Below are 23,870 nucleotides of genomic sequence, written 5' to 3' on the forward strand. Positions count from 1 at the left end.
GAAGGAAAGGACAGTCTCTGGGAAAAGAGGGGGCTTCTGAAGGAGGGGGGAGATCAGTGAAATGGCAGAAGACTCAAGAGTGCAGGTAAGAACATGTGAAAAATTCAAATGGGACATGAGACAGCTCAGTGCGGAGAGAGTAGACAGGCTGTCCCTGTAGCCAAAGGTACCACTGAGAGCATGGAGTTCAACCTGGGCTCCGGGCGCATTCCCGAGTATCATCTCATCCAGCTCATAATGGCCTGGGGGGCATCTCCCATCACCCCCGAGCCGGCAAAGCCTCCTAAAATGGGCACCTACTCTGCTCTGCCACCAGGGGTGTAAGGCACTCTCTGAGTGCCCCACAATGGCTGGTCCCAGGCTCCTGGAACCTGAGTGGCACACTGAGCCCCTCAGCCATGGGAGCTACCCCTCCGCTGGCCCAGAGGGCTATATAAATGTCCTCGTTTTCTAAGTGCCCCATAGTGTGGGAAAGGCTGGGACCCACAGTCTACTGGAAGGTCAAAGAGAAAAATAAAGAGATAAACGGTGAATGCAGATGCTAAGATCCCGGCCAACAACTCAATCAAGTCTGTCACCAAAGGCTAAAAGTCACTGCCTTTGGAAACTCAGTGACAGAGCATTTATCTGAGATTCTTCCTGGTAAGCTCTACACTAGGCACACCCACAACCCATGCCATGGAGCTTCTGGGGCATTCCATCCCCTGCTAAGGCGCTGTTTCTTGGTACTGTAGCCGCCATTCTAGAAGGGATGAACCCGTCATCCTAAACCTCAATCCACGTTAAGAAATGTGGAGAAAAAGCCAGGGGCCACTACTGGGCCAAGAAAGCAGAAGACTACGTAGCCTAGGAGGGTAAAAAGTTGATCAGTTTTTCAAAGGAAGGGAGCCAAATACTGGACTTTTTTTCTGGTGAAAAAGAAAGACATGAAGTGTCACAATAATGCGAATGACACTCCCCAGGTGAGTCTTGCCAGGATGGGCACTGACATGAGAGAGACTGGTCTGGAAGGAGAGGAGCGTTTCAAGAGAGAAGGGAGGTGGGGGGACCGTGTGAGGAGGTTCACCTAGACAGGTGTGACCCGCTATTCTGAAGCATGCATCTGTATGTTGAGAAACATATCGGGGAATACAGTTGGCAAGAGATAACTCCGATTCCATGCCACCACCCTAAAACAGAATTGCTTCAGAATATTCTGAAAGACTGAGAGTTGAAAGGAATGGAGGCTGCAGAAAAAGCTCAAGCACATCATTACAACGATTTGAAAAAGCAATTCATCTCAGCCATGCGAGCACCTGGGTGTGCAGCTAAAAAGAAAAGAACGAAAACCAAAGAGTTGTTTTAAAAAGTGCAGCATCAGTTCTCCTGTGGAGAGCCAGGGTTCTCTCCCTAGGTGGGAGGATTTTTGGTTTGTGTTTTTTCTGTTTTTTTTTTTTTTTTTGCACTTTCTTTTCATCATTTCTTTGTGGGCCATCTCTCCCAGCATTGAGCCGGTGGCCCTGCCAGCTATGGGTGGCAGTGACAAAAGCTCACATTGCTTCTTGAGTCATGCTGAGGAGCGGAGCTGGCCAGCGTGCCACTCTCTCTGCCCCACCAAGAGCCAGAGTTGTCACCTTCTCAGAGAGAGAGACAGTGGCCACCGTCCTGGCTTGGGGTTCCGGAGTCAGCTTCCAGACCTGAGCCAGCCCCATCTGGAAGGCTGCAGGAACAGTGACACGTAAAAGTTCAGTTGGTTATAAAACGCACGGAACGCTTCTAATGCGCCCAGGGGTAGGGGCGCTGAGCAAACCGATCCTGCACCTTTAAAACTTGAAAACAAAACAGTCAAAAAACAACCACCTCCACTGTTAAGTTCATGTGTACTTCAACCAAAATGAAAAAACAGTATCTGTCTTATATATATATATATATGAATTTTATATATATATAAATCTGAAAAAAGTTTAGTAAGTTATTTTGTGATAAACAACGAAGGAAATAAGCATGCCTATTCTGTCTCTACCCTAAATTCTAATTAAAGGGACATTTTTGGTAATTATGGTAATAGAATCAGTTTTGACAAGAACATTTTGAAAATATCATTTTCTGAAATTTTTTTTTGTGAGACTTTTTCAACAATACGTTGAAGGATAAATGGAAACTAGTTTTAAGTATTTCATTTTGGGCCCCCAAAATACAGGCTTTTGGTTTTCAGGCAGTAAGCTTATTCTCCTAGTTCCTCCACCCACAAGAAAACCCAGCTTCAGTCATCTGGGTCTTGGTTTCCTAGTCACTGAACCCTCTCCTTTGTCTGGAATGGTCTCACGTTAACCCAGATAATTGCACCAATGGCCAAAGGGCCTTCTGCGGCTGCTGGCCTTACTGCTCTGGCTGATACCTTGAGTGTTCTGCAAACATGCTGGGCTTCCTGGAGACTCTGTCATTGAAACCAGTGTGTTGGCCAAGAACTACTTAGGAAATAAATTACACTGACCACCAGCTGGAGGGACAACTTGGTCAAGAAGTTTCATGCTGGTTTTCTTCCAAATTTTCTTGATCACAGCTCGCAGTTCTTCATTAGCTTGTTCCAGGTTCCCTGAATTCAAAAAGAAGAGGGGAAAACAAGCCTGGCTTCTTTTACTCAGCAATGCCTCTCTGTTCTCCAGGGCTGCAGGCGGCATGAGTCCCTCTGTAAACCTTCCAGGACAAAAAGAGACAGAGGGAGGGAGGAAAAGAGAGAGAGAGGAAGAAAGGAGGGAGGGAGGAAGGAGGAAAAGAGGAAGGAGGCAGGGAGGGAGGCCAGGCCAGAGGGTCCAGCACAGACGGTCTCACTACCCTCCCTGCCCCCTTCCCTGGACATCCCCTATTGCACAAGAAAAGACCCGGATGGGAATCAAGGTGGGACACAGCATCCCCTTCCTCTTCTCCCACCTGTCCTGCTTCCAGGGAGGGCTCACCTTCCGTCTTGATCTTAAGAGCCGTTCGAACCAAAGCAAACAGAGTTGCATTAAACATGACTGTCCCATCACTGTTGAGCGGCATGTTCATGGCAACTAGTCTCTGCAAACAGAAATGTTTCTCAATGGAACGCAAATGACGAATGACAGCCGCATCCCTTTTCCATGTTTACTCTGCTTCTCTCTCATCAATCCTCAATGAGCTCAACGGCCTTCTAGGGGGCATCTACCAATTAAGGGGCTCTGAGATGACAAAGGTCAAAGATTTAGTCATGAAGCACAAAGCTGGCACTTGGATGATGCACTTTGTTTTTCAAAACTGTTCAGTCCCCTTACTGTTCACGCATTCCTCTCCCTTTCTCATTAATCGTCTCTCCCAGTGTCTTGGGGTCAGGCCTCCATTCTGGGCATGTCCTTAAGGCTGTTGTGGGGTTAGGGTCTGCTGCTATTCCTAAGGGACGGAGTATCCTTCAAGGACCCTGCCCTGATGAGACCACTGGGGAGTGTTGTGTACGAGACCATGTGGTTTCTCTGAGTGTCTGGTCGTCCAGAGCTGGATCCCCACTTTCTGCTTCTCTTTTTTCTCCCCTATCCCCTGTAACACCAGCACTGAGAACTGAAGAGAACTTGGATGAATGACATCCTCTCTGGCCTCAGTAACCTCTGTAAATGCAGATGCCAGGCTCATGGCAAAGGGTTCGGGCAAGGGTTAAAGGAGACCACAGACACTGAGATTCAGCTAGGTGCCTGGCTGGTAAATGCTAAAGAATTATAAATGTTAATAGTTCCAAATTTCTTATTTTTGGCTGACAAGGTGTTCTAAGAGAAAGATTTTAAAAGCCTTTTCTCCTCCCTATTAATGGACTAAAATCTTGTGTACACAGGATTCATCCCATTTAAATTCCTAGTCGGATTTCTATAGGATAGACTTCCCAAAGCCAAATCTTGCACTTCTCCTGTAAAGGGGGAATCCTTTCTGTTGTGACAACTGACTCAAGGTGGTTCAACATGAGCTCTGTGGAAGGAAAACAAATCTCGATGAGGGCTCGCAGAGAGTCTGATGTGAAAACTTCAGAAAGGGGTGAGGTGGGAGAGCTGAATCCACCCTGCAAAGTCACTGCCTGATGCAGGCTCACCAGCAAAGGAGCTCCAGCAGTGGAGGGGCACGTCACCACGTCCACCATCACACGAGCTGGGAAATGCCCAGGCCACCAGGTCCTCTCCCTTCTGCTTCCCAAGGAGCTCCCTCAGCCGTTCCCTCCTCTCCACGCCCACTTGTACTGCCCTCCCTCTGGCTCTCCGGACTTCTCAGTGAGAAGATGGCAACAGGTCTCCTGGGCATTCTCCTGTCCCCAGTTCACTTCTCCACTGCCAAGAGTCAACTTTCTAGAATGGAAGTCTACTTGCGTTTCTTCCAAGGGACTCAGCCTGGCATAGAAGGCTCCTCACAGCCATGCTCAGCTTGAGCCTGGGGCTTTCTGCTGCTCTCTCTTGTGTTCCAGCCACACCGATGACCCCCTACTCTCCTGCCTCCACATCTGGGCTATCCAGACTCCCCATTTGCAAAATACTCTTCCCGCTCTGACAAACTCCTACTTCTCTTCTGCTGGACTTGATGCAACTTGTTAGCACCCACTCCTGCCACCTGATGACAAATTACGTAATTCCTTTCCTATTCTTATTGTTGGCTGATAGAGTGTCCTAAGAGTCACACATCTGAAAGCTCCTCAGGACAGTGACCACACATCACTCATCTTGGCAGCCCCAGTGCCTGACATCAGGCTTGGGAGAAAGTCACTTAGTGTTTGCCGACTGAAGCTGGGAGTCCCCGCAAGAGAGGCTGTCAGGCATGAGAACAGGATACTTACCTTACAGGCTACTCTGTGTGGGCACAATTTCCCAAATCCCAGGGGAGGCTGGATTCGGCGGAGCAGAGTGACCACGTCCAGGTGCTTGATCCTTCCCCTGGAGACAAAGTATGGCATGAAGTGTGGGGCAGCACTGGCCAGCCTGAGCTCTCTGTCCATCCCACTTTCCACAAAATGCACAGGCAATATCCAGAGACAGCCCACACAAGCCACACAACCTACTTTGCCTCAGGGTCGTATTCGGACCATATTCTTTTGAATTCATCTAAATGGTGAGGCCCCAGAATTGACCAGTCCCGGGTCAGATAATCAAAATTGTCCATGATGACAGCCACGAACAGGTTGATGATCTGTAAAAGCCAATCAAGAGGGAGCTTCAGCTCTAGTGGGCTGAGCTGGGTTAGCCCCTAGAAAGTGCTTCCCAATTATAACGGTCACAAAACATTTGGACCCACTTCTCCGAGAGGCTGTAAAAACTTTCCTTCTGGAGAACTTAAGAAAAAGGTAGGCTTCTAGTTTTCCAAAATAGCTTTATAGCGTATAGTTTCACAGGAGGACAGGAGGAATGTATTATCTGACCTTTTGAAGCACATTGCAGTTTTATAATTTGGCACCAAATAGCTCACACTCAAGTCACTGCTACGTGCAGCAGCTTTGACATTTTTATAAAGGAACCAGCAGCCCTAACAAGCTGGGGTGGCGAAGCCTGTTAGTTAGCATCCAACCTCTGCTCACAACAAAGGTGCTAGTAAAACAGGCCTCATTCAGCAAAACCCTCTCCTGCCCGGTGGAGTCTAAAGTGCCGGTCAGCATGAAGTACTCTATAGCCATCTGACGGGACATCACTGAATCCCAAAAAGCTATGGGAGCATCTGTCCATTGATGGGGTGGGGTGATTCTGATCACTTACCAGAAACGCACAGAGCATGTAAAAACTGATGAAATAAACGATGGCGAAGTTGCTTCCACACGTGTACTCCTCGCCAGGGTTGTAATCCGACTCGGGGTCACAGAGCTTCCCTGGGAGGCAGGCCAGCATGATTTCCTGCCAGGCCTCCCCCGTCGCACACCTTTTTTGGATTAAGCAAAGAAAGGTCTTTATAGGGGAAGAAGGCTTTTGAGGCTTAAACCTTTAAGAAATCTTAAGGAAAAAAAAATTTTTTTAAATTTAGAGCAAAACATAAGTAATTTGGGGAAAAAGCCAGTTTGAATTAGTGAGAGTTCCTAAACTGAAATTCCTACTGGTTTTCAAATGCAGCTTCTGTCAGTGAGTACAGGCCCTGCTGCAACTCCCTCTGATTGACATTAACCATCTGAGACAAGTACATCAATTCTTTTTGTATAAGGGGATGTTTGTTTTGGTGTCTTCTCTCCTTTAAACACATGTTATAATTTTTAAATGATTATTAATTATTTTTAATGACCTAACATCTGACAACTTGATAAGATCCCCATCCAATTCTGTTAAAAGCAAAGAATTAGAAACCATTTAACTCACAGATGACTTGCTCTCCACTCACTAGAGTCATTAGGAATTACTTGTATGATTTCTAGAAAGTTCTCTCACTTTAAGGCCCTTTGCTTGCAGTTATTAAATGGAGTTAAAAAAATCCCATAAAACTTGAAATTGCACATCTCAGGATGTTCCGTGTTGGCTCTGAAAAGGCCCTATGTTCCTGCTAAATGTCCGCTTCTCCTGGTTGTGTTCAGGCACTCGCTCCCAAGCGTAAGCACAGATCCTGTACCTTCCCGGTGGCCTCCCTAGACCTTCTCACTCCCAAGTGGAAAACCTTAAGCCCATCACAATTGGAATGACCACAATCCAGCAAAATTCCCCTGTGACTAAAATGATCGTGTGTCTGTTTGAGAATACAAAACAAATACAAAAAGCCACCATGACCAGCTGCTGGAGTAACACGCGTCCTCTGTCACTTGGGAGCCCAGAGGGAGACAGGCTTGCTCTGGGCTGGACTCAGTCACCTGAAGAGCAGCAGCACTGCCTGAGGAAAGGTCTGGAAATTATTGTTCCTGTTGATCTGGTTGTTATCTCTCATGGCAACTTTCCCAAACATCTATAGAGAGAAAGTATTAGGGTAAAAAGAAAAGCTTTTGTCATGCAAAAAACTCTCCAAAACTCTGTATATGAATCTAGAACTCAAGTTTGGTCAGTACCCACGAGGGCCTGCTCGGAGTGCCTGGCACTTTATTCATTCAACAGAACTGGGCCAGGCACCATACTGACCACTGGGCACATGGTGCCGAGGTCTGGCACATCCTCCATTCAAGGAGTCCCCACCTGGGAGAAGGGGCGCAGAAGTAACCAGACAGGCAGCCCCTTCCGATGAGAGCTGGGCTAGTCCAGCCCGACAGGGAGGCACAGCCAGGCTCACAGATCGGGGCTGAGGGCAGGGTAGGCCTCCAGGGGAAGTGAGGTGAAGGCTCAGAACTGAAGGATAAGGAGAAGCCAGTCAGGTGACAAGGAGGGGAAGAGTGCTGCAGGCAGAGGGAGCACTGCCTGCAAAGGCACAGAGGCCACTAGGCACAGGTGCTCCAGGAAATGAAAAGACCATGAGTGTGACAGATGGACAGACCAAAGACCAGGCTGCCAACAAGCCTGGGGGGCCGCTGGGCTACGGGAAGGAGGATGGGCTTTGCCCTAAGGGCCAGGGGAAGGTAGTAAATACTTCATTCGTGGGAATTACAGAAACAGACTGACATTTTAGAAGGGCGTGATGCCTAGCAAAGAGTAAACCCGTGGTGGCGTGTGTGAGGAGTCTGGGGTTCTCTGAGACAACTCTAGTTTTGTAAGAGGACATTAAGGCATCAAAGACCCTTCAGGGCATCCCCTACTGCTGAATTACAGGGAGGGACTCAAGCATGCTAACTCTTCGTTCCAAACTCCTGGTAAGATTCCTAATGACTTGCAAATACTTCTCTGTCTTCAGAATAAAAAGGCACACACCACCATTTCTCTGCTGTGGGGATGTTTCACCTATTTGTCACTCACAACCTCCCTTATCTGAAAGGCTGCACCTTGACCAGCAGAGAATGTAGCAAAGAAGCCTCAGGGGAGGTCCAGCGCCACCAGCTGCTCCACCACCCTCTCCTCCGGGAGGCTCTGCCCCCTACCCACCCACTGCGTGCAGGGTTTAGCTGTGAGTGAAGTTCTAATTCCCTTCCTCACCCCAGGATGGGCTGGAAAGCATCCTGCACCCCCTTAGCCCCCAGGCCCAGGCCACAGAAGGGCCTGGTTTCATGCTTCTTTTTAGAGGGGTGCTGCTGAGTTGAGTTCAGCAGCCAGCATCTGGAAATCATTTGTAATGTTTTCAGATGATAAACAGACTTTTGTCTCACTCACTACTTTCTAAGCAACATGGGTGTAGAAAATAGGACAATGAGGGCTTCTTTCAGTACGGCATTTGCTGTTGCAACAATCAATAATGGGTTTTCTCAGTTGACTGGCTCTCCTGAGATGCAGACTGGGAATGGGGAGGGTCCCCAGGTTAGCTTCCCCTGACATATTCCAACCTACCCATGTCCTTCTGGGCCCGGCTCCCTGGACCACATCTTTCTCATCGCTGCTGGCTGAAAAATCATGACCTGTCTTCCAGCCCACCTGCCCAAGGAACATCTTGCCACAGATCTGGGGCGACCCAGCAAAGGGGATTCAGAGACAGAGGAGCTGGAGCTTACCTGCATGCCGATAACCGCGTAGATGAAGAACAGCATGGCTATGAGAAGGGCGACATAGGGGAGCGCCTGGAAGAGAGGAAGCACCTGGCTCTATGCGGGCCTCCTGCCCCCAACCCTGACAGCAACTGCTCGGGGACAGACTGCAGACCCACGTGGGGCACACACAGTATTCTTGTCTGTGTTATATTGAAAGGATGTCAACGGTGAGGAAGAGATTTTTAAACTCCAGCCCAGCAGGATGACTTCAGCCCTGCATGCAGCAGCCCGTGCACACTTGTGTTACGAAGCTGCAGGTGGGACGTGCTTTACATAGTTGTTAACAGCATATCCTAATCCTGAACAGTGTCAAACAGTGACTATTCCCTCGCAGGGTAATGCTTAAATTCACTGCTGGATTCCTTTGTGAAATTACTGTAATTGATGAAACAATTCCAAAATGCTGGATAATTAGATGGCTTCCACTTTCTTTTGTGGGGGTGTTTGGGGTTGGACCAAGGGGCTACTTTACAAAGGAACATCTTTATGCAAAATCACCTGACATCTGCTGAAGTACTTCTTCAGCGTGAAGCCTTAGGAGTGGAATCACTGGGACAGAGTGGAAGAACCACTTTCTGGCTGTGGCTGTTGAAGGCAAGGCACCTTTCTTAAAATGCACACTTTTTGAAAGAAGAGCAGAGCTGGCGGCTGGTCCAGGAAAGAAAAGGAGCTGGCTGAGCTGTCACCAAGCCTGGGCTCCCCTTAGGAACATCAAATACCAGCACACGTCGGGTCAGACCCCTGGTCCCTTAATCCAAGGTTCCTCAACTGCTTTTCTACCTCACCGCAGGTGACAGAAGGTGTCCGTGTGCGTGGCAGGCCTCCAGGGAGCGCCCAGATTGTTAAACTTAATGCCAAGCACACATGCGTAAAGCCTCCACTTTCTCTGCTGAGAAAGGTCACCTGAAAGCCAATGGCTAAAAATCTTTCTGACTGTGCCAACTCTGGATTTGTGACTGCCAGCTGGCCCAGTGCAGCGGCTCCATCCTCACAGCTGGACTGGCTAACAGGGTCCCACAAGCTTGGTTCCAGGCTATCCTCACTATATCTACATGCATTTTCTCCTAGATTAGTGAATGTTTAAAAATTTAGTTGGCACCGCTTCTCAATTTTTATCAACTGCTACTCTGAGACACGAATTTATCTGCAATAATCAAATCTTAAAAAAAAAAGTTAAATTGTTTCTTTTAAAAAGTAAGAATGACATTATTACATGAATTCATTCTATTTTTATAGAAGTTTGTCCACAAACTGTGGTACTTTGTGTTTATAGCAACCATCTAGGATTTTATCCATTTCCAGGACCAAGGCTCACCTGCTTGAGGCCCTGCTCTGCCCTTGCCCCTCTCAGAGCTGCATTCCCGTTCCTCCTACAGCCTCATTTTCCCCAAAAGGACTTGAGATTTTCCTTCTTTCAGTTTTTGAATCTACCTCATTCCCTAGATGTCATCCCTTCTTCTCTTTACCTGTTACCACCTCACCCATTGCGGAAAAATGTTTCCTGGGATAGTAACACCAGTTATCTCAGAGGTGGTGGGAGTGGGGGTGGGGGTGGGGGTGGAACTTGTGCTTTGTGTATCCTTGGTTAGTATGAGCATGTACTACCTTTGAATTAAAAATAGTCAAATGACGAAGAAACAAAGATCAGTGACTCACTTTCTGCTGTTCATGCACACCTTCAAACCCCCCACCTGGTGCGCCTAGTGACAAGAATCTGTGCGCCTCCCCAGTGGTGCAAGTCCAGGAGGCTAGAACATCTAGGGTGCGTGCTGGGAGGTACAGGAGAAGCTGGGTTCTGTTGGGGAACAGTCTGGAACTAGGATGCACCAGCCTGGAGAATCCCAGATGACAAAGACGACCTACTTCATACCCAGATGTCCCCCACTCTGTAACCCTCCCAGGCACTGGACAACTCGTGACTGGGGATGGCGTGCTGGCCCCAGTCGAGTGGTCTCTGATTCGTATCTAGGTTGGCCAACAGAGGACAACAAAGACTGTGGCAGACTTAAGGGGAGAAGCTGTCTGGCTTCCAGAGGTTGGCCAGGACCCTCACGCACTCAGACATCACCAATCACACAGGGCATCCTGAGGAGGGTGGAGGGGTGGGGAGCCTCGCATCTCAGTCAGCCTGGGAAATGCTGCCCACCTCTCAGCCACTGGTCCTTACTTCTTTCTCCTCTGCTTCCTTTAAGCAAGTAATCCTGTTGGGTTTACCCGAGCAACGCTGGGCCGGGTCTCCTCAGCATCCCATGTTCTCTACAGACCCAGGTGGTCACCCAGAAGGGAGTCTGGACCCTCCACACTAGAGGACAACTGCCGACTCACACATATTCTTCAAAGACAAAGAAGTCGCGGGCACGGCGCTTACCTGGAAGGACTTAATGAAAGTCCACAGCAATGTCCGGATGCCTTCCCCCCTGCTGAGAAGCTTCACCAGGCGCATCACTCGGAAAAGACGGAAAAAGGTGATGGAGATTCTATTGCTCTCTTCAGAGTTCTGAAGGGTTATTATGGAGAGGTCAAACCCAATGGAAAGTAGAACATGCAACACTTTCAGAAAAACAGCAAAAGATGCAAACAAAGGTGGCAGAGGTAAGAATTAAAGATGTGTTTCTAGGGCCTTTTCACCTTAAGAAGCATGATATGAAAGGAAAAGTTACATGCTAACAACACAGGGCTTGGAAAACCGCGTCCACACAGCACATGCATGTCCACACGGTCTAGTGTGTTAAGAGGGGGACGCTGGGCTGGTCAAGAGTACTGGACACTGATGATGAATGCAAACCACTGCAGACACTGCTCTGGAAGGACAATCATGGAGAATACAGAACAACTAGTGGAAAACTCAGCATGGTCAAATAAACTCAAGGAAAAGGCCCAGGCCCCGGGGACTAGTCACTGATCTTACCCCAGGTGTAGCAGTTGGGACAGGGACACTTTCACTTTCAGTTGGCTTTAAGAAATCAAAGATTGAAAATGTATTAATGAACTGGGAAGGAAGCAGGTGGTCAGGAGGACGGCCCCTCCCTCTTTTTAAAAATTTGTGGTGAATGTCTTAGGGTAATACATCTGCTCCCTTCCTGAGGAAACACCAGCGGCACTGCCTGGAACTGACTTGAGGGCGGGCAGTGCTGACACAGGCTCAGACATGCTGCTTTCTAACTCACACCCAGGACGTAATGTTCCAAGGCTGACAGACATCCAGTAAAGGGTAATGCTGCAAGACCTCAGCTGTCCTGAACCCGAAAATGCAGAGGAGGACTCCGCTTCTGTGGGGAGACTGGTTCTCTTTTCTTTGTCAGGGTTGTGGGTCTGAGGAACTAACCACTCTGCGGCAGGCCATCCCTAACCCTGAGGAACAGAAAGGCTCTACTAAACAAGGCAAACAGGGTGGGAGCTCCCTGTGGTCCACAAGCCTCCTGGACCCCACTCTCTTCCCGGAGCCGCACACCTAGGCAGCACGTGTCCAGTGGGGCCCTCTCTGGTGGGGCAGCCAAGGAGCCGGGCACTGCAGGAGAGGGGCTGGTTTCCCTCCAGAAGCCTTCACTGCCCAACCCAGAAAGCTTAGCTCTGTGTGGCTCTTGAGAAGAAACAACTTAGCAGCAGCTTGCCCTGAACTTCAGCAGTGCTGCTTCACCCCAGGTCTGGCTGGGCTCCTGCCACTTGGGCCCCAGGGTGCAGAATCCCTGCACCATCACCCTGTGGTCATCTGCCTCCCCGCTCAGCCTGTGAGCCCCCTGAGGGCAGGGACCTTGCCTCACTCCACTCAGTGCCCACCATGGTGTCTGGAACTTACTAGAGGTTCAATAAGTGTTTATGAGAATGCAGAGATTGTAAGCAAACTCACAAATATCAGGAGGCATCTTTAAACAGTAGAGACTGAACAAGAGCCGGGAAATGACAGCCATTCTTTTCCCTTCAAGGTGGGGGTTGGGGGGGGTCACCTCAGCTGAAGCAGCTTGTCTACCCGGCAGCCAGCAAAGGAAGGAGGCTCTTCTGGTTGGGGGCCTGGATGGCTGAGTACTCTCCAGGGCTCTAGGGAGCCTCTCTGCATGGTGTCTGCACAGCTAAGGGATGTGTGTGCACGCATGGCCACACACCCTCATCTGATGGGCTCTCCTCCCTGGAGATACAGGGAAAGGAAAAACTCCGTTCTAAAGTCTCACTCTCATCAATGGCTGCCTCCTGAGACCAAACATAAAACTCTATAAAATTCAAAAAATATAAGGAGTCTGAGCATATCACATCACAACTGAAATTCAACTGGACTAACAGGTTCTGCTGGGGCTAAAGAGGTTTCTGCTTCACTTGGGATGCTTAGAATGTGGACTCTCCAATAGGCTGGTTAAAGCCCAGTCACTCTTTCTATATTCCCTCTGTTATCTCATCTCCTTAAAAGGGACAGATGATGTTTTTTAACTCAATGACTTTATCAAGTGAAGGAATTTATTTCCCAAAGTTCTCAATCTCTCCCACACCATCTCCCTAAGGGCTGTGTGCAGGAGGCTCCAGTCTCGCCCATGCAGCTGGAGTGTGTGGGGGTGTGTTTGTATGCTTGCCTATGCTCAAGGGGACCAGAGTGTGCATAAGACAGACACTCTACAGTATACTTTTGCAATGTCCATAACTTATACTTTGGACCTGCAAGAGAATAAGGAAGCTGTATGGTTGAGGAAGACACTTTCAGGCCACGGCTTCTCCTGCTTGCCCCTCCCCAGCCTACCCCAAGTCTGATGGGCCTGTTATGCCCCTCTTATACGGGGAAGTCAGCAGCCAAATTGACTTTTGAAGCGCACATCTCCTTTTCAACTGGTATCTTTGAAGCATGACAAATCTTGGGCTATGAAGGTGAAACCATGGGTAGTCTTTTGTTTAAAAAAAAAAAAGAGGAAGAGACAGCATTTGTGGAGGGGCAAGGCAGCACAACATGCAAGAAAGGAAGGGCAGAGCAAACGGCACACCAGGTTGCGTGCACCCCCAGTGCAGCCTGTGACACCTCCCTCCCCCCACGCCATGTTGGGCAGGGAGGACTGCGCAGGGCAGGATGTCACGGGTAGCACTAGGGGAAAGTGCAAGCTGCCAAAATATCTTACACACTGAGGGACCCTGAGGATGGCTTTGCCTAAACTACAAACGCCAGCTTGATGAGAAGGGCAGGCCAGCTCCCACCCCAGGCTGCCCGCTGGGACTGCCTGGGAACCTTTAACAAACTCTGATGCCGAGGTCCCACCCCAAGGATTTTTATGGAATTGATCTGGGATGTGCCCGAGTTTGGGAATTTTAAAAGCTCCCAGGTGATACCAACCTACAGCCAGAGCTGAGGATGGTGGCCCTTGGCCAGGGTAAAGCTGGGCCATGTCTTCAGCTGGTCACCCACACCAACACATTCCCTGGAGGTCTGGAGTGACCACACAGAGTGGCAGCACAAGAAAAGCTCACTCAGGCTGTTACAGCTCAGCAAAGGTTCTTTTGGGGTTGATAAGGGTTCAGTACTCAGAACGGTACAGAGAGAGGAGATACCCTCTCTGCCTTCCCTACAAGGGATGGAGGAGGCTTGGAAATGCAGGGAGCTGGTGGAGGGTGGGAATGGACCATCAGCAAGCTGACGTCCTGCCAGACTCCCAGGATGGATCACAGGACACCTGTAGAGCCCGGGAAACTGGGGAAGAACTCACTCCCCAGGGGCCTTTCCAAAGACAGCGCTAGGGGCTGAGTGATTGCTTTTCAATAGAGGGATTTCCAGTGTCATCCCAGGGCCTGGACTAGATGACTTTGGTAACTCCTTCCTGAGATGCCACATCCTTCATCTAGAAACCCTACAGGGAAATGGGCCTTCAGCCTCAGGAAGCCAAAATATATGCCAGGGTCTGCAAAGCTCCTCCCCACAGGGCTCCCAAGCAGGTTCTAGCAATGTAGGCTTTGGGCCAGCCCCCCGCAACCACGGAGCCAAACCAGCCCTGAGTTTCCCAAGTGCCATCAAAGGGATGGGTCTGCACCTTCTGCATTCATTCCCATGTTTTTCTGGAAAAGCTGAAAGGATGCAGTCTTCCATTTCAGACAAGAAGCAAACCAGCATCCCAGCAAACCAGTTACCCTGAGGCATCCTGGAGAATCTTTGGGAGGAGCCCCCTCTGACTACTTCTGACCTGGTTTGTAACACCTCTGGAATGGAGGGCTTCTGTACTTGGGATTGCTGAGTTTGTGTCCACAAACCAGCAATCTGGTCCCTAGAAAAGGGTAGCATAAGGAATGGAGGGCTGAACAACCTGATCGGGGGTTCAGAAAAGAGGCTGAGTGTAGCTATTGGCCAGCTGGTCTAACCTGAGTACATGACAAGTCAGGGGCCAATCTTGGGTCCCTGGGAGTGAGCTTCCTACTGACTTTTTACATGCTCTTAAGTAATAACAAGGCAGGCATGGCTTCTAAACAAGCATTTTGCCTCCCTGGCAATAACGATAATGGAAAAGACTAAATGTCAGCCACGGCCATTCCCTAGGTTAGGGTGACTACAACGCTGGGTCATTTCACTATTCAAGGGACAAACAAGCATCGGAGAAGGGGAAAAAGTGAGCCTGCCATTCCTCATCTGACATTTTAGCAGCTTGGTGGAGTTATGATCAACTGTGATGAAGACAAGTCCACGAAAGCTATCAAACCATGACCGTGGCAGGGTGTGGGGCGTGGGAGCGGGGCAGCAAGATGGAGAGGGCTGGGTGAGCGTGCAAGCAGGACAACGGAAAGGGCCATCCAAAATGTCTGCACAAAGATGCAAACGCAAGCTCAATTTCTCATTTCCAGGCCAGATCACTCATTTTTGAAGACTATTCTGGCATGTCACAGAGCCAAGCATGACAGACCAAGATGGTCCCAGCTCAGGCCCCAGGCTGGAGATGATGAAATAGGGCACAGCACACAATTTAGATGACCACAACCCACTGCACTCCTGTGAAACTCAGTGAAAACCAAAGGTGGGGAAGCCAAAGACAAGTATACAGTCTTTCGAGCGCTTTTGCTTTAACAACGACTTCACCGTATATATGTTTATATATACTTGCCGCTACAATTTTCTAAAAATAAAACCAACATGAAAATCAATTAGGCAACAGAAAAGAAAGATCAACAGAGGTTGGGAGAGAGAGCACAGCAAGTTAAACATCGCAAAAAATGATGACGTATGGTAGCTAAAAACAGCCAACAATGGACCAAGAATATTCATGCTCAGCTGACGCAGGAGCTTGGGGGGCAAGGCCACCAAGGAAAATGATGTGCATTGCTTCCCTGGGGAACCTGATGTGCAGGAGATGGGGTGGAAGAACCACCAACTCCCCGCAGACAGTTATGTCAGCAGAGGGTAGGGGCACCCAGTCTCTTCTATCTTTTTGTAGATGCCCAACAAAGATGTGACAAAGGACCGAATCAAGAGGGGCCCTTGAGCATTCCCTCTGCGCTGAGGCCCAGCACAGGAATACCGAGGTCCCCCAAGGGGGTTTCTACTGGCCCAGGGCATTGAACTGGCATTGCTTTGGGCTCAGGAAGCTTTGGTCTCAGCCTTCATCTGACCAGGGGAATGGTTACACACTGAAAAACAGTACAAGGAAGTTAACTGGTATGACTGAATGTCAACGAAAGCCTGGATTGTATGGACACTCCAATGTCAAGTGCTACCTAAAAAACTTCATGTGGGCTTTTATAGACCTGTGGCTTTCCTGACTGATGGAAGGTGAAGGGGAACATGTCAGAGACAATGAAGAGCAGGGCTGAACCAGAGGGGAAGGTGCAGTGGGTGCCAGCCCGCAGCACACGGCGAGGCAGCCCAGAAGCTGGCGTGTGCTGTCACCGAGCACCCGGCAGCCAGTGTGTGGGTCAGGCATTAGAGAGCTGGGCTGTCTGCTGGGTGAACAAACCCTGGCCACATCCTGGTGCCCAGAAACGAAGCCTTCACCCTACCACCTGCACAACACTTGAAGCACGGAGGGACGTGCTGAAATTGTTGTTTATGGTTTTTCCACTTCCATTGTAGGCTGCCTCTGACTAACATAAGGGTCTGGTTCCAGAATGTTCAAGTAAGCATACTTTGATGAAGGCTGTAAGTGCTTTATGTTGTGAGATGATTAAGCAGGTGGATGTCTGGTCATAAACTCAGGAGAGAGCCCACGGCAGCCTGGTGAGCAGCCCTGCTGCTCTCCCATTAGTATGAGATTATTTTATAACCAAGCATAATTTACATATTATGAGTGTCAATTTTATAGGTGATTTATACGAATTCCACTTTGTGTGAAATAATTCACAAGTCTGAGATTCTGGAGGTTGGAGGATGCATGTACTGAGGTCTAGGAAAATGCCATTTTACTCCTTTGTCATGGCATGAATTTGAGTGTCATGAGGCTCAACTCACACCCTCACGCACGTGGTAAAGTCTTACAGTTCATTTTCCTTATTAATACTGGGAAAATCTACATTTAAAATAATTCCATTTTGTCTCCCTAACACTTTTGGGTTTTGAACAAGTATCTTCACAACTACTCCTATCATTTTATCATTGCAATGTACCTACGAAGTAGGAAGGGCAGGTGTCATTCACCCCAGTGGACCCACGAGGGAACAGAGGCTGGGGTCCAGGCTAGTGGCTGTCCCACTATTCTACACTCCACAATCAGCCTGGCCCCCAGACTGGTGGCACTCAGAGACACCATCACTTTTATGTGAGGCAGGCTGTCTAGGCACCAGGATGGACCATGCAGTCCCACAGATGTCAGCCAGGCAGAGCATGGTGACCCCTTCCCGGCCAGGTGTTGGGGAAGGAAGGCCAGGCTGGCAGTGTGGAGCAAGAAGCCAGCACAGCCCAACAGCTCCCCTCATGCTCCACCCATCCCTGAAAAGGGCTTCACACAACCTAGTGGCACACGCTGGACACCCACAGAGACCTGCTGATGAACCGGGGACAGGCCAGGTGGGCAGGGCCATTTCTGTTGGTCTCGGGCCCTTCCAGTCTAGGCATGGGTCAGATCCAAGAAGGGCGAGTGGGAGGCACTGCTCCCCTTTCTGGAGCCCCTGAATGCTGAGGAGCATTCTCAGGGTGCTTCCTACAGGAGGTTCACTCTAGCTACCACGCTGCTACTGCACTTGTTCCCTCAACAAAGAATTCAACTGGGTGCAACAAAGGAGCAAGCACTGACACCCTCCCCTGATACACACTATGCCCTCTGTCCCCTAGCCCAGGGCAGCCTTCAATCTGCATCGATATTTGGGGAGCTAGGACAGGGACGTTACCCAGGGTCACTGGAAGGACTTGGCAGACACAGGGTACAGGTGAGGACACCCAAGGTGGTGGCCACGTGCTCAGGGCACAGCTGTGGGGCATCCCCCCTGTGCCTTGGTACCCACCATGGTGGGTGCCACAGTGGGTACCAAGGCAAATATTATGAGCTCTACTTTCCAAATGGATAAACTGAGGCACAAAGCAGCCGGGTGTCCTGCCAAGGTCACACAGCTAGTGAGCAATAATGTTCACATACTCACATAATTAACTCCCGGCCCTTAACATTTTAATAAGGTCTTTTTTTCCTTTTCCATTATATCTTATTACAAGAAATTGAATATAGTTCCCTGTGCTATACAGTAGATCCTTGTTGTTTATCTATTTTATATATAGTAATGTGTGTCTCAACCCCTCAACCCCTAATTTATCACTCCCTGCCCTTTCCCCTTTGGTAACCAGTTTGTTTTCTATGTCTGTGAGTCTGTTTTTAGTTTGTAAATAGAATTTATATCATTATTTTTAGACTCCACATATAAGTGGTATCATATGATATTTGTCTTTTTCTGTCTGACTTCACTCAACCTGATAATCTCTAGGTCCATCCATATTGCTGCAGATGGCATTATTTCACTATTTTTTATGGCTGAGTAGTATTCCATCAAGTGGGGTGTGTGTGTGTGTGTGTGTGTATACACACGTATCTTCATTATCCAGTCATCTGTTGATGGACATTCAGGTTGTTTCTATGTCTTGGCTATTATAAATAGTGCTGCTGTGAACACTGGGGTGCATATGTCTTTTCAAATTATAGTTTTCTCCAGATATATGCCCAGGAGTGGGATTGCTGGTGTGTCTATTTTTAGTTTTTTAAGGAACCTCCATACTGTCCTAATAAGGTCTCCTTTTAAAATGGTGTATTTGTTCCAAAATAGCAATTCTACACTTACTTCCCCACTCTCATTCAGGGGAGAGGGGTGGGGGGAGGGAGGGAAGACGACAAACTGTTCTTCGCCTTTTGAAATGAATGTGTGCATGAATTTCTAAAGTGCTCAGAGATCCATGGGGAGGGTTTCTGGTCTCCTCCCCATTAGACTTAACGAAAACAATCAGGTTATAGGACACAAAGTTTGCTACTTACATTCACTTCAGTTATAGCAATATCAACGACGCTACCAACAACAATTAAGGCATCAAAAGTGTTCCATGCATCAGTGAAATAGTGCTGTGAGGGCAAGCATTCAGAAGCCACAGAAGAGAGGAAGCACAACGGGGGAAAAAAGAAGAAAAGGACAGTGTTATAAAAGGGGAACATTCTAGCATTAAGCCACCTGGCTACTTGAAAAATCGCCCTAAAGCAAACATGTTGTAGGTACATCACTTTGGGTACCACTTCTGACACAGCAGATAAAACAGTTCCAGATGCCTCTCTTGCCCTGCCTGCCAGTGACCTGGGTGATAGTGCAAAGCAGTCGGCCCTCCCAAAGGTGCTTTGTGTCAAGAAAGGCCCGGGATCAGGCTCTACCCTAAAAGGCCTCTTCTGTTCATCTCTCATTAGAAAACTCCTGGTGTTCGACCAAGTACGACTGGGCTCTGTGACTTGTCCAGGTGATGCAGTGCAGGGCGGGAGTGGAGGTGCACAGACAGAGAGGATGGGAGGCGGGCGCCCCAGGCGGGCACATACTCACGTCAGCTTCGCTGAGGGCCACGTCTACAATGCTGCCGATTACGATGAGGGAGTCAAACGTGTTCCAGGCATCACTAAAGTACCCCTGGACAGAGTGGGCGGGGCAGACGTTTATGAGCACATAGCAATGAGACGCCATGCCGACCACGTGGGGACACACCTGGGCCCCGCGGCACCCACGGCAACCCGGTGGGGTTCAAGGGCCAAAGGGAAGTGATGATACTGGCCACCAGTGGAGAGTGACATGGGGCAGGGGCACCTGCATGTGTGAGAGGGCACACACGTATGTACACACACACACACACACAGAAGATCACGGCCCTGGACAGCATTGAACCAAGCTGAGTGTCTGCAGGACAGAGAGAGGCATTTGGTGACCATGCCCTGGCACCCAGGGTCGTGACCCCAACCCCTCACTGGATGATGAAGAAGGGTCCCCAATCATCCCACTTTCTTCTCTTCTCCCACTTTAAGAGCACTGTGGTTGACATTTCACACATTGTCACTTCTGTGGCCTTGAAACAAACCAGTATCCCTTCCTCCTGTCCACTAGTCCAACTATTGCAAAGGGTGTGCCCTGTGGCAGGTGGTCCTCACAGAGCTCTGGGTCTAAAGGGACACAGACATGTGGCAACGGCTCACAGGGAGACAGGCACAGCAATGCATGAGGTCCGAGGCACAGAGGTGGGTGTGGGGCCTGGGGATCGCTGCAGGGAGGCCATGGCAGGTCTCCCAGGGAAAGAAGTGCTGAGGGTCGATGCTGCCACTCAACTGTCCTCCAAAGAAGGCCCAAACCCTACACGCTCTCCTTCCACCACAGCTCTGGCTTTCCTCCCCTCCTTATGCATCCTCCAGGCTAAGAGGACACCTTTCCATCCCTCAAAACCACCACCAGGTTCTTCCCCACCTCCTGACATCTCTGCAATCCAGGCCTCTATCTGCCCAAATCCACTTCCTTCTTCACAGTCAAATCAAATGCCAATTCCCCGATGGCTCCTTTTCAGATGCTCCTGATGCACTTACTGTCATGGTGACTCTGCATCTCTTTCAGGTCTGAATTTGGGGTCTTTGCCTGCTGGCCTATCCTGCAGAAAGCCCTCTGATGGGGACCGTGATGACTGCTCTGTCCCCTCCTCCACTAATCCCACCACCTAGCCCAGAGCCATGAACCCAGTTAGTGCTTGACTTGTGGCAACGCCTCCTCCTTCCACCAACCTGCACCCTCCTGTCATTCAGCTCTACCTGGTTCCTGTTACTTCAGGTCCTCGTATCTTGTTGAAGGTACAACATCCCTAAGATTGTGACTTATAAATCTGTAGATACATGGCATACATTTTATGTCCTCCTCTGGGCTCAGCACAGTAGGTGCTAAATTAGTGCCTGTTGTCTCCTGATACCCCCCAGGAAGCTCTCAACTGGAGTGGGTGTTGGGGAGCACGGAGGCTTCTGGGTGCAAGGTCAACGATTCTGTCTGCAATTCAACTGCATCTTTTCAACAAGTTGGAGCATGTTTTGGAAATAAAAATTCAGGTCTGAATTACATAAAAAGGAGCCCAGCGTGCTTACAACTGGGTACACTTAGTGCTGGATCCAGAAAACCAGAACAGAAAGTCCTTTGAAGTGTCAGGTCCCATGAACTGGTGATCCAGTGCAGGCCCAGAGGAAGCCACCGCGGAGTCCCCGCCTTCTACTACACTGCAGAGAACGAGGACACATTGGCTGTTCTGGTAACTGGGATGTTCCTTCTAGTCACTGTTAATCACCCCAAGTGCGTTTACGGAGGAGCTATAACACTGACTTACGGTTTGAGATTGTTTTTCAAATTCCATCTTAAATAATGTAAGATTCTCCCAACTACTGAGGGCAGGGTCTGACCTTTTTTATGTGGGTTAACAGCAACCCAAGGCTCCAGAGCCTGGTGATCCCTCCCTGCACCTCTAGGCAGGAGCTGATGCCTTATAAATGCATGGTCATCAGTAACTGGGGCTCCAGGGTACAGAACAGTGGCAGACCCGGTGTCCCTCCTCTCCCGCCCCGGCACACGGCCAGCCCCACCCGCGGCCGCTCCACGTGCTCTGCTCCACCTCTTGCTATCCACCATCTACCGAGGCCATGCCCACCCACTGTGGACTCAATGCCCCTCTCACCTACTTTAGACTTTGTTCCTGAATAGCTCCTCTCTCTCTCTGCTTCTGTCTCTGCAGAATCATCAGTATTCACCTTTGGGTCCTTCCTATCAGCCTACAAACCATTCTCCAACTGGCCAGTCCTGGCCCACTGTGGTGTGGAAAGTCACTTTAAATTAGCACAACAAGGGCTTGATGCACTGTGTGGGGTCCTGGAACTCTCCAATCATCTCATCCTCACTCTCTCCAGAGTGTCCAACTGCACTCACAAAACTGTGCCGAAATTCCTGAGGGTTCCTCGACTGAAAGCTGACTCCACTAATCTAGGTGACAGGAGGCTTCAGTTGGTGCAGGTGGCTGGAGTCACAGGCTCTGACCAGGTGGCTCTGCCAGGGGTCCACGGGAGGCAGAAAATGCCAGCCCGCCCCTTCTTCCCACATCTCGTTTCCCTGTTTAGTAGCCGCCTATGTAGTAAAATCACTGTCAAGTGAGTATGACTCAGCCCCCTCCCCTTTGCTGACAAAGTCACCGCAGTGTCTGGGTAACCAGAAGGTGAGGCAAGGGCTTCCACCATGCGCCCACCTCCATGCTCTCCCCTCTTGGCCGGTGACAGCAGGGTCTCCTACAACTGAATGCTGAGTTGGGTCCCCTCAGTGGAACCAGCAGTCCCTACCAGCCCGGCCAGAGCCAGCCTCACCCATTTGAAAGGACCAAGCAAGTCAGCCACATGCAATAACATCTATTACTCAGAAACACTTCTGACTCCAGAAATTTAATATCATAAACCAGACTGACATGGGCTTGGGGCCAGGAAGCTCCCTTGCTTCTAAGAACTCTATCCTGACTGTCGTCAATGTGGTCTCCCGCCTGACTCTAGGCTCCTGGAAACAGAGCCTGGACCCCCAACAGGACAGAGTGTGGGCGTGGCACACAGTAAGAGGCAAGGTCTGTGCAATGGAAATGAGAAAGGCAGCCCAAGTCCAGGTTCCTTCTGCTGCCTGGGGTCTCTCACCTCTGCAGGTCTGAAGATACCTGGACAAGTGATCGGCATCTTGCTGTTTACTAAGGCAGTCAGCTCACTTACCAATTCCTTCCAGGGGTTGCCTGGGTAGCATTTGACCCAATGGATGACCACAGTGCCAACTTTGGGCAGAAACTGTAATTGACAGCTTTCTAACCAGCATAAGCCTTTCCAAAGGTCAAGTGGAGGCTCAGAAGAAAATGCATTCACAATTGGCCACTCTGCTCTGCCCAAATCTGTGACAGAAAAGCAGGTAGTATCTGATACCAAGAGGCTACACCCACAGGCTCACCCCTTCACTCCTGTCTTCCTTCCATCACTTTTCACTAAGTAACCAGCGTGTAGCAGGCATCGCGTGAGACAAACACAACCCTACCTGTGACCTTGAGCAGCTGCTCATCAGCTAACGGAGAGAGACATGGGTGGTCCTGATGTCGACAACGTACCGTGAGCATCTAACAGAAGCACATGTGAGAGGAGAGCTGACCTGGCTGGGCTGGGGGACATTGTCATGGAGGAGCCCACATTCCTGACAGGCCTTAAAGGGTAACAAGGTGGAAAAAGGGCTTTAGACACAGAAGCCTGTGCCAAGGAAAGGTCCAGCATGCTAGCAGTGGGGACGTGGTGGAGAGGAGGAATGGCCAGGAGAGTGAGGCAGAAATGTAAGTGGGCTAGTGTTTGGTGCAGGACTTTGAATATTCAATTAAGAAATTACAGATTTTTTTCTTTCACACCATAGGTAGTACGGTCAGCTTTGGGTTTACAAAGGGAGCGCGTGGGGGATGAAGGGAGGCAGGCTGAGACCAGAGGCCGGGATGATTCAGCCATCAGAGCAGCTCAGGAGGGAGGAGGGCAGCGCAGGCTGGGGCGAGGTGGAGCTGGCCACTAACACCCCGGGCATTCTGGCCTTTTACCAGGTGAGAAGGGGACCAGGAGAGAGCGCGGGGAAACCCCGACACGGAAGGGGCAGGCTGAGCCCCTGGAGGAGTCTGGCATAAAGTTCTAGTTAAGGAGAAGAAAAATATCTGCTCTCGGGTGTTATTCAGCATTAACATAAGTCACTCTAGGAACTCTGTACTCCGGGAAAGCTGCTGGGGCTTTTGAAGCAGTCGCATTCCTGCCAGGGCCTCTGGGCACGGAGTGCTGTCCCCACAGGCTGACGGGACCGGATGACCCAGTGTCCACTGCATATCCACCCTGTCCGAAAGCATGAGGACAGCACTAAACCACTTTCTTCCTTCCTCAAA

The 23,870-nt window shown here is 49.7% G+C and overlaps 1 protein-coding gene across 8 annotated transcripts in view; it reads right to left on the reverse strand.

The window, feature by feature from the left end:
* Positions 1-23,870, reverse strand: part of CACNA1D (calcium voltage-gated channel subunit alpha1 D) — a 295,056-nt gene that overhangs the window by 26,438 nt on the left and 244,748 nt on the right. For 7 of the 8 annotated variants that reach the window (XM_074344649.1, XM_074344648.1, XM_074344646.1 and 4 more), the window contains 9 exons: positions 19,478-19,561; positions 10,902-11,030; positions 8,498-8,563; positions 6,785-6,876; positions 5,715-5,874; positions 5,027-5,154; positions 4,805-4,901; positions 2,937-3,039; positions 2,474-2,575 (listed from right to left, as the gene is read on the reverse strand). In XM_074344649.1, coding sequence (XP_074200750.1) covers positions 2,474-2,575; positions 2,937-3,039; positions 4,805-4,901; positions 5,027-5,154; positions 5,715-5,874; positions 6,785-6,876; positions 8,498-8,563; positions 10,902-11,030; positions 19,478-19,561 — 961 coding nt within the window. The remainder of the gene's footprint in view (positions 1-2,473; positions 2,576-2,936; positions 3,040-4,804; positions 4,902-5,026; positions 5,155-5,714; positions 5,875-6,784; positions 6,877-8,497; positions 8,564-10,901; positions 11,031-19,477; positions 19,562-23,870) is intronic. The other variant, XM_074344651.1, reaches the window with a different exon arrangement.

The sequence above is a fragment of the Camelus bactrianus genome, chromosome 17 (genome assembly GCF_048773025.1).
Source record: "Camelus bactrianus isolate YW-2024 breed Bactrian camel chromosome 17, ASM4877302v1, whole genome shotgun sequence".
Taxonomy (NCBI): domain Eukaryota; kingdom Metazoa; phylum Chordata; class Mammalia; order Artiodactyla; family Camelidae; genus Camelus; species Camelus bactrianus.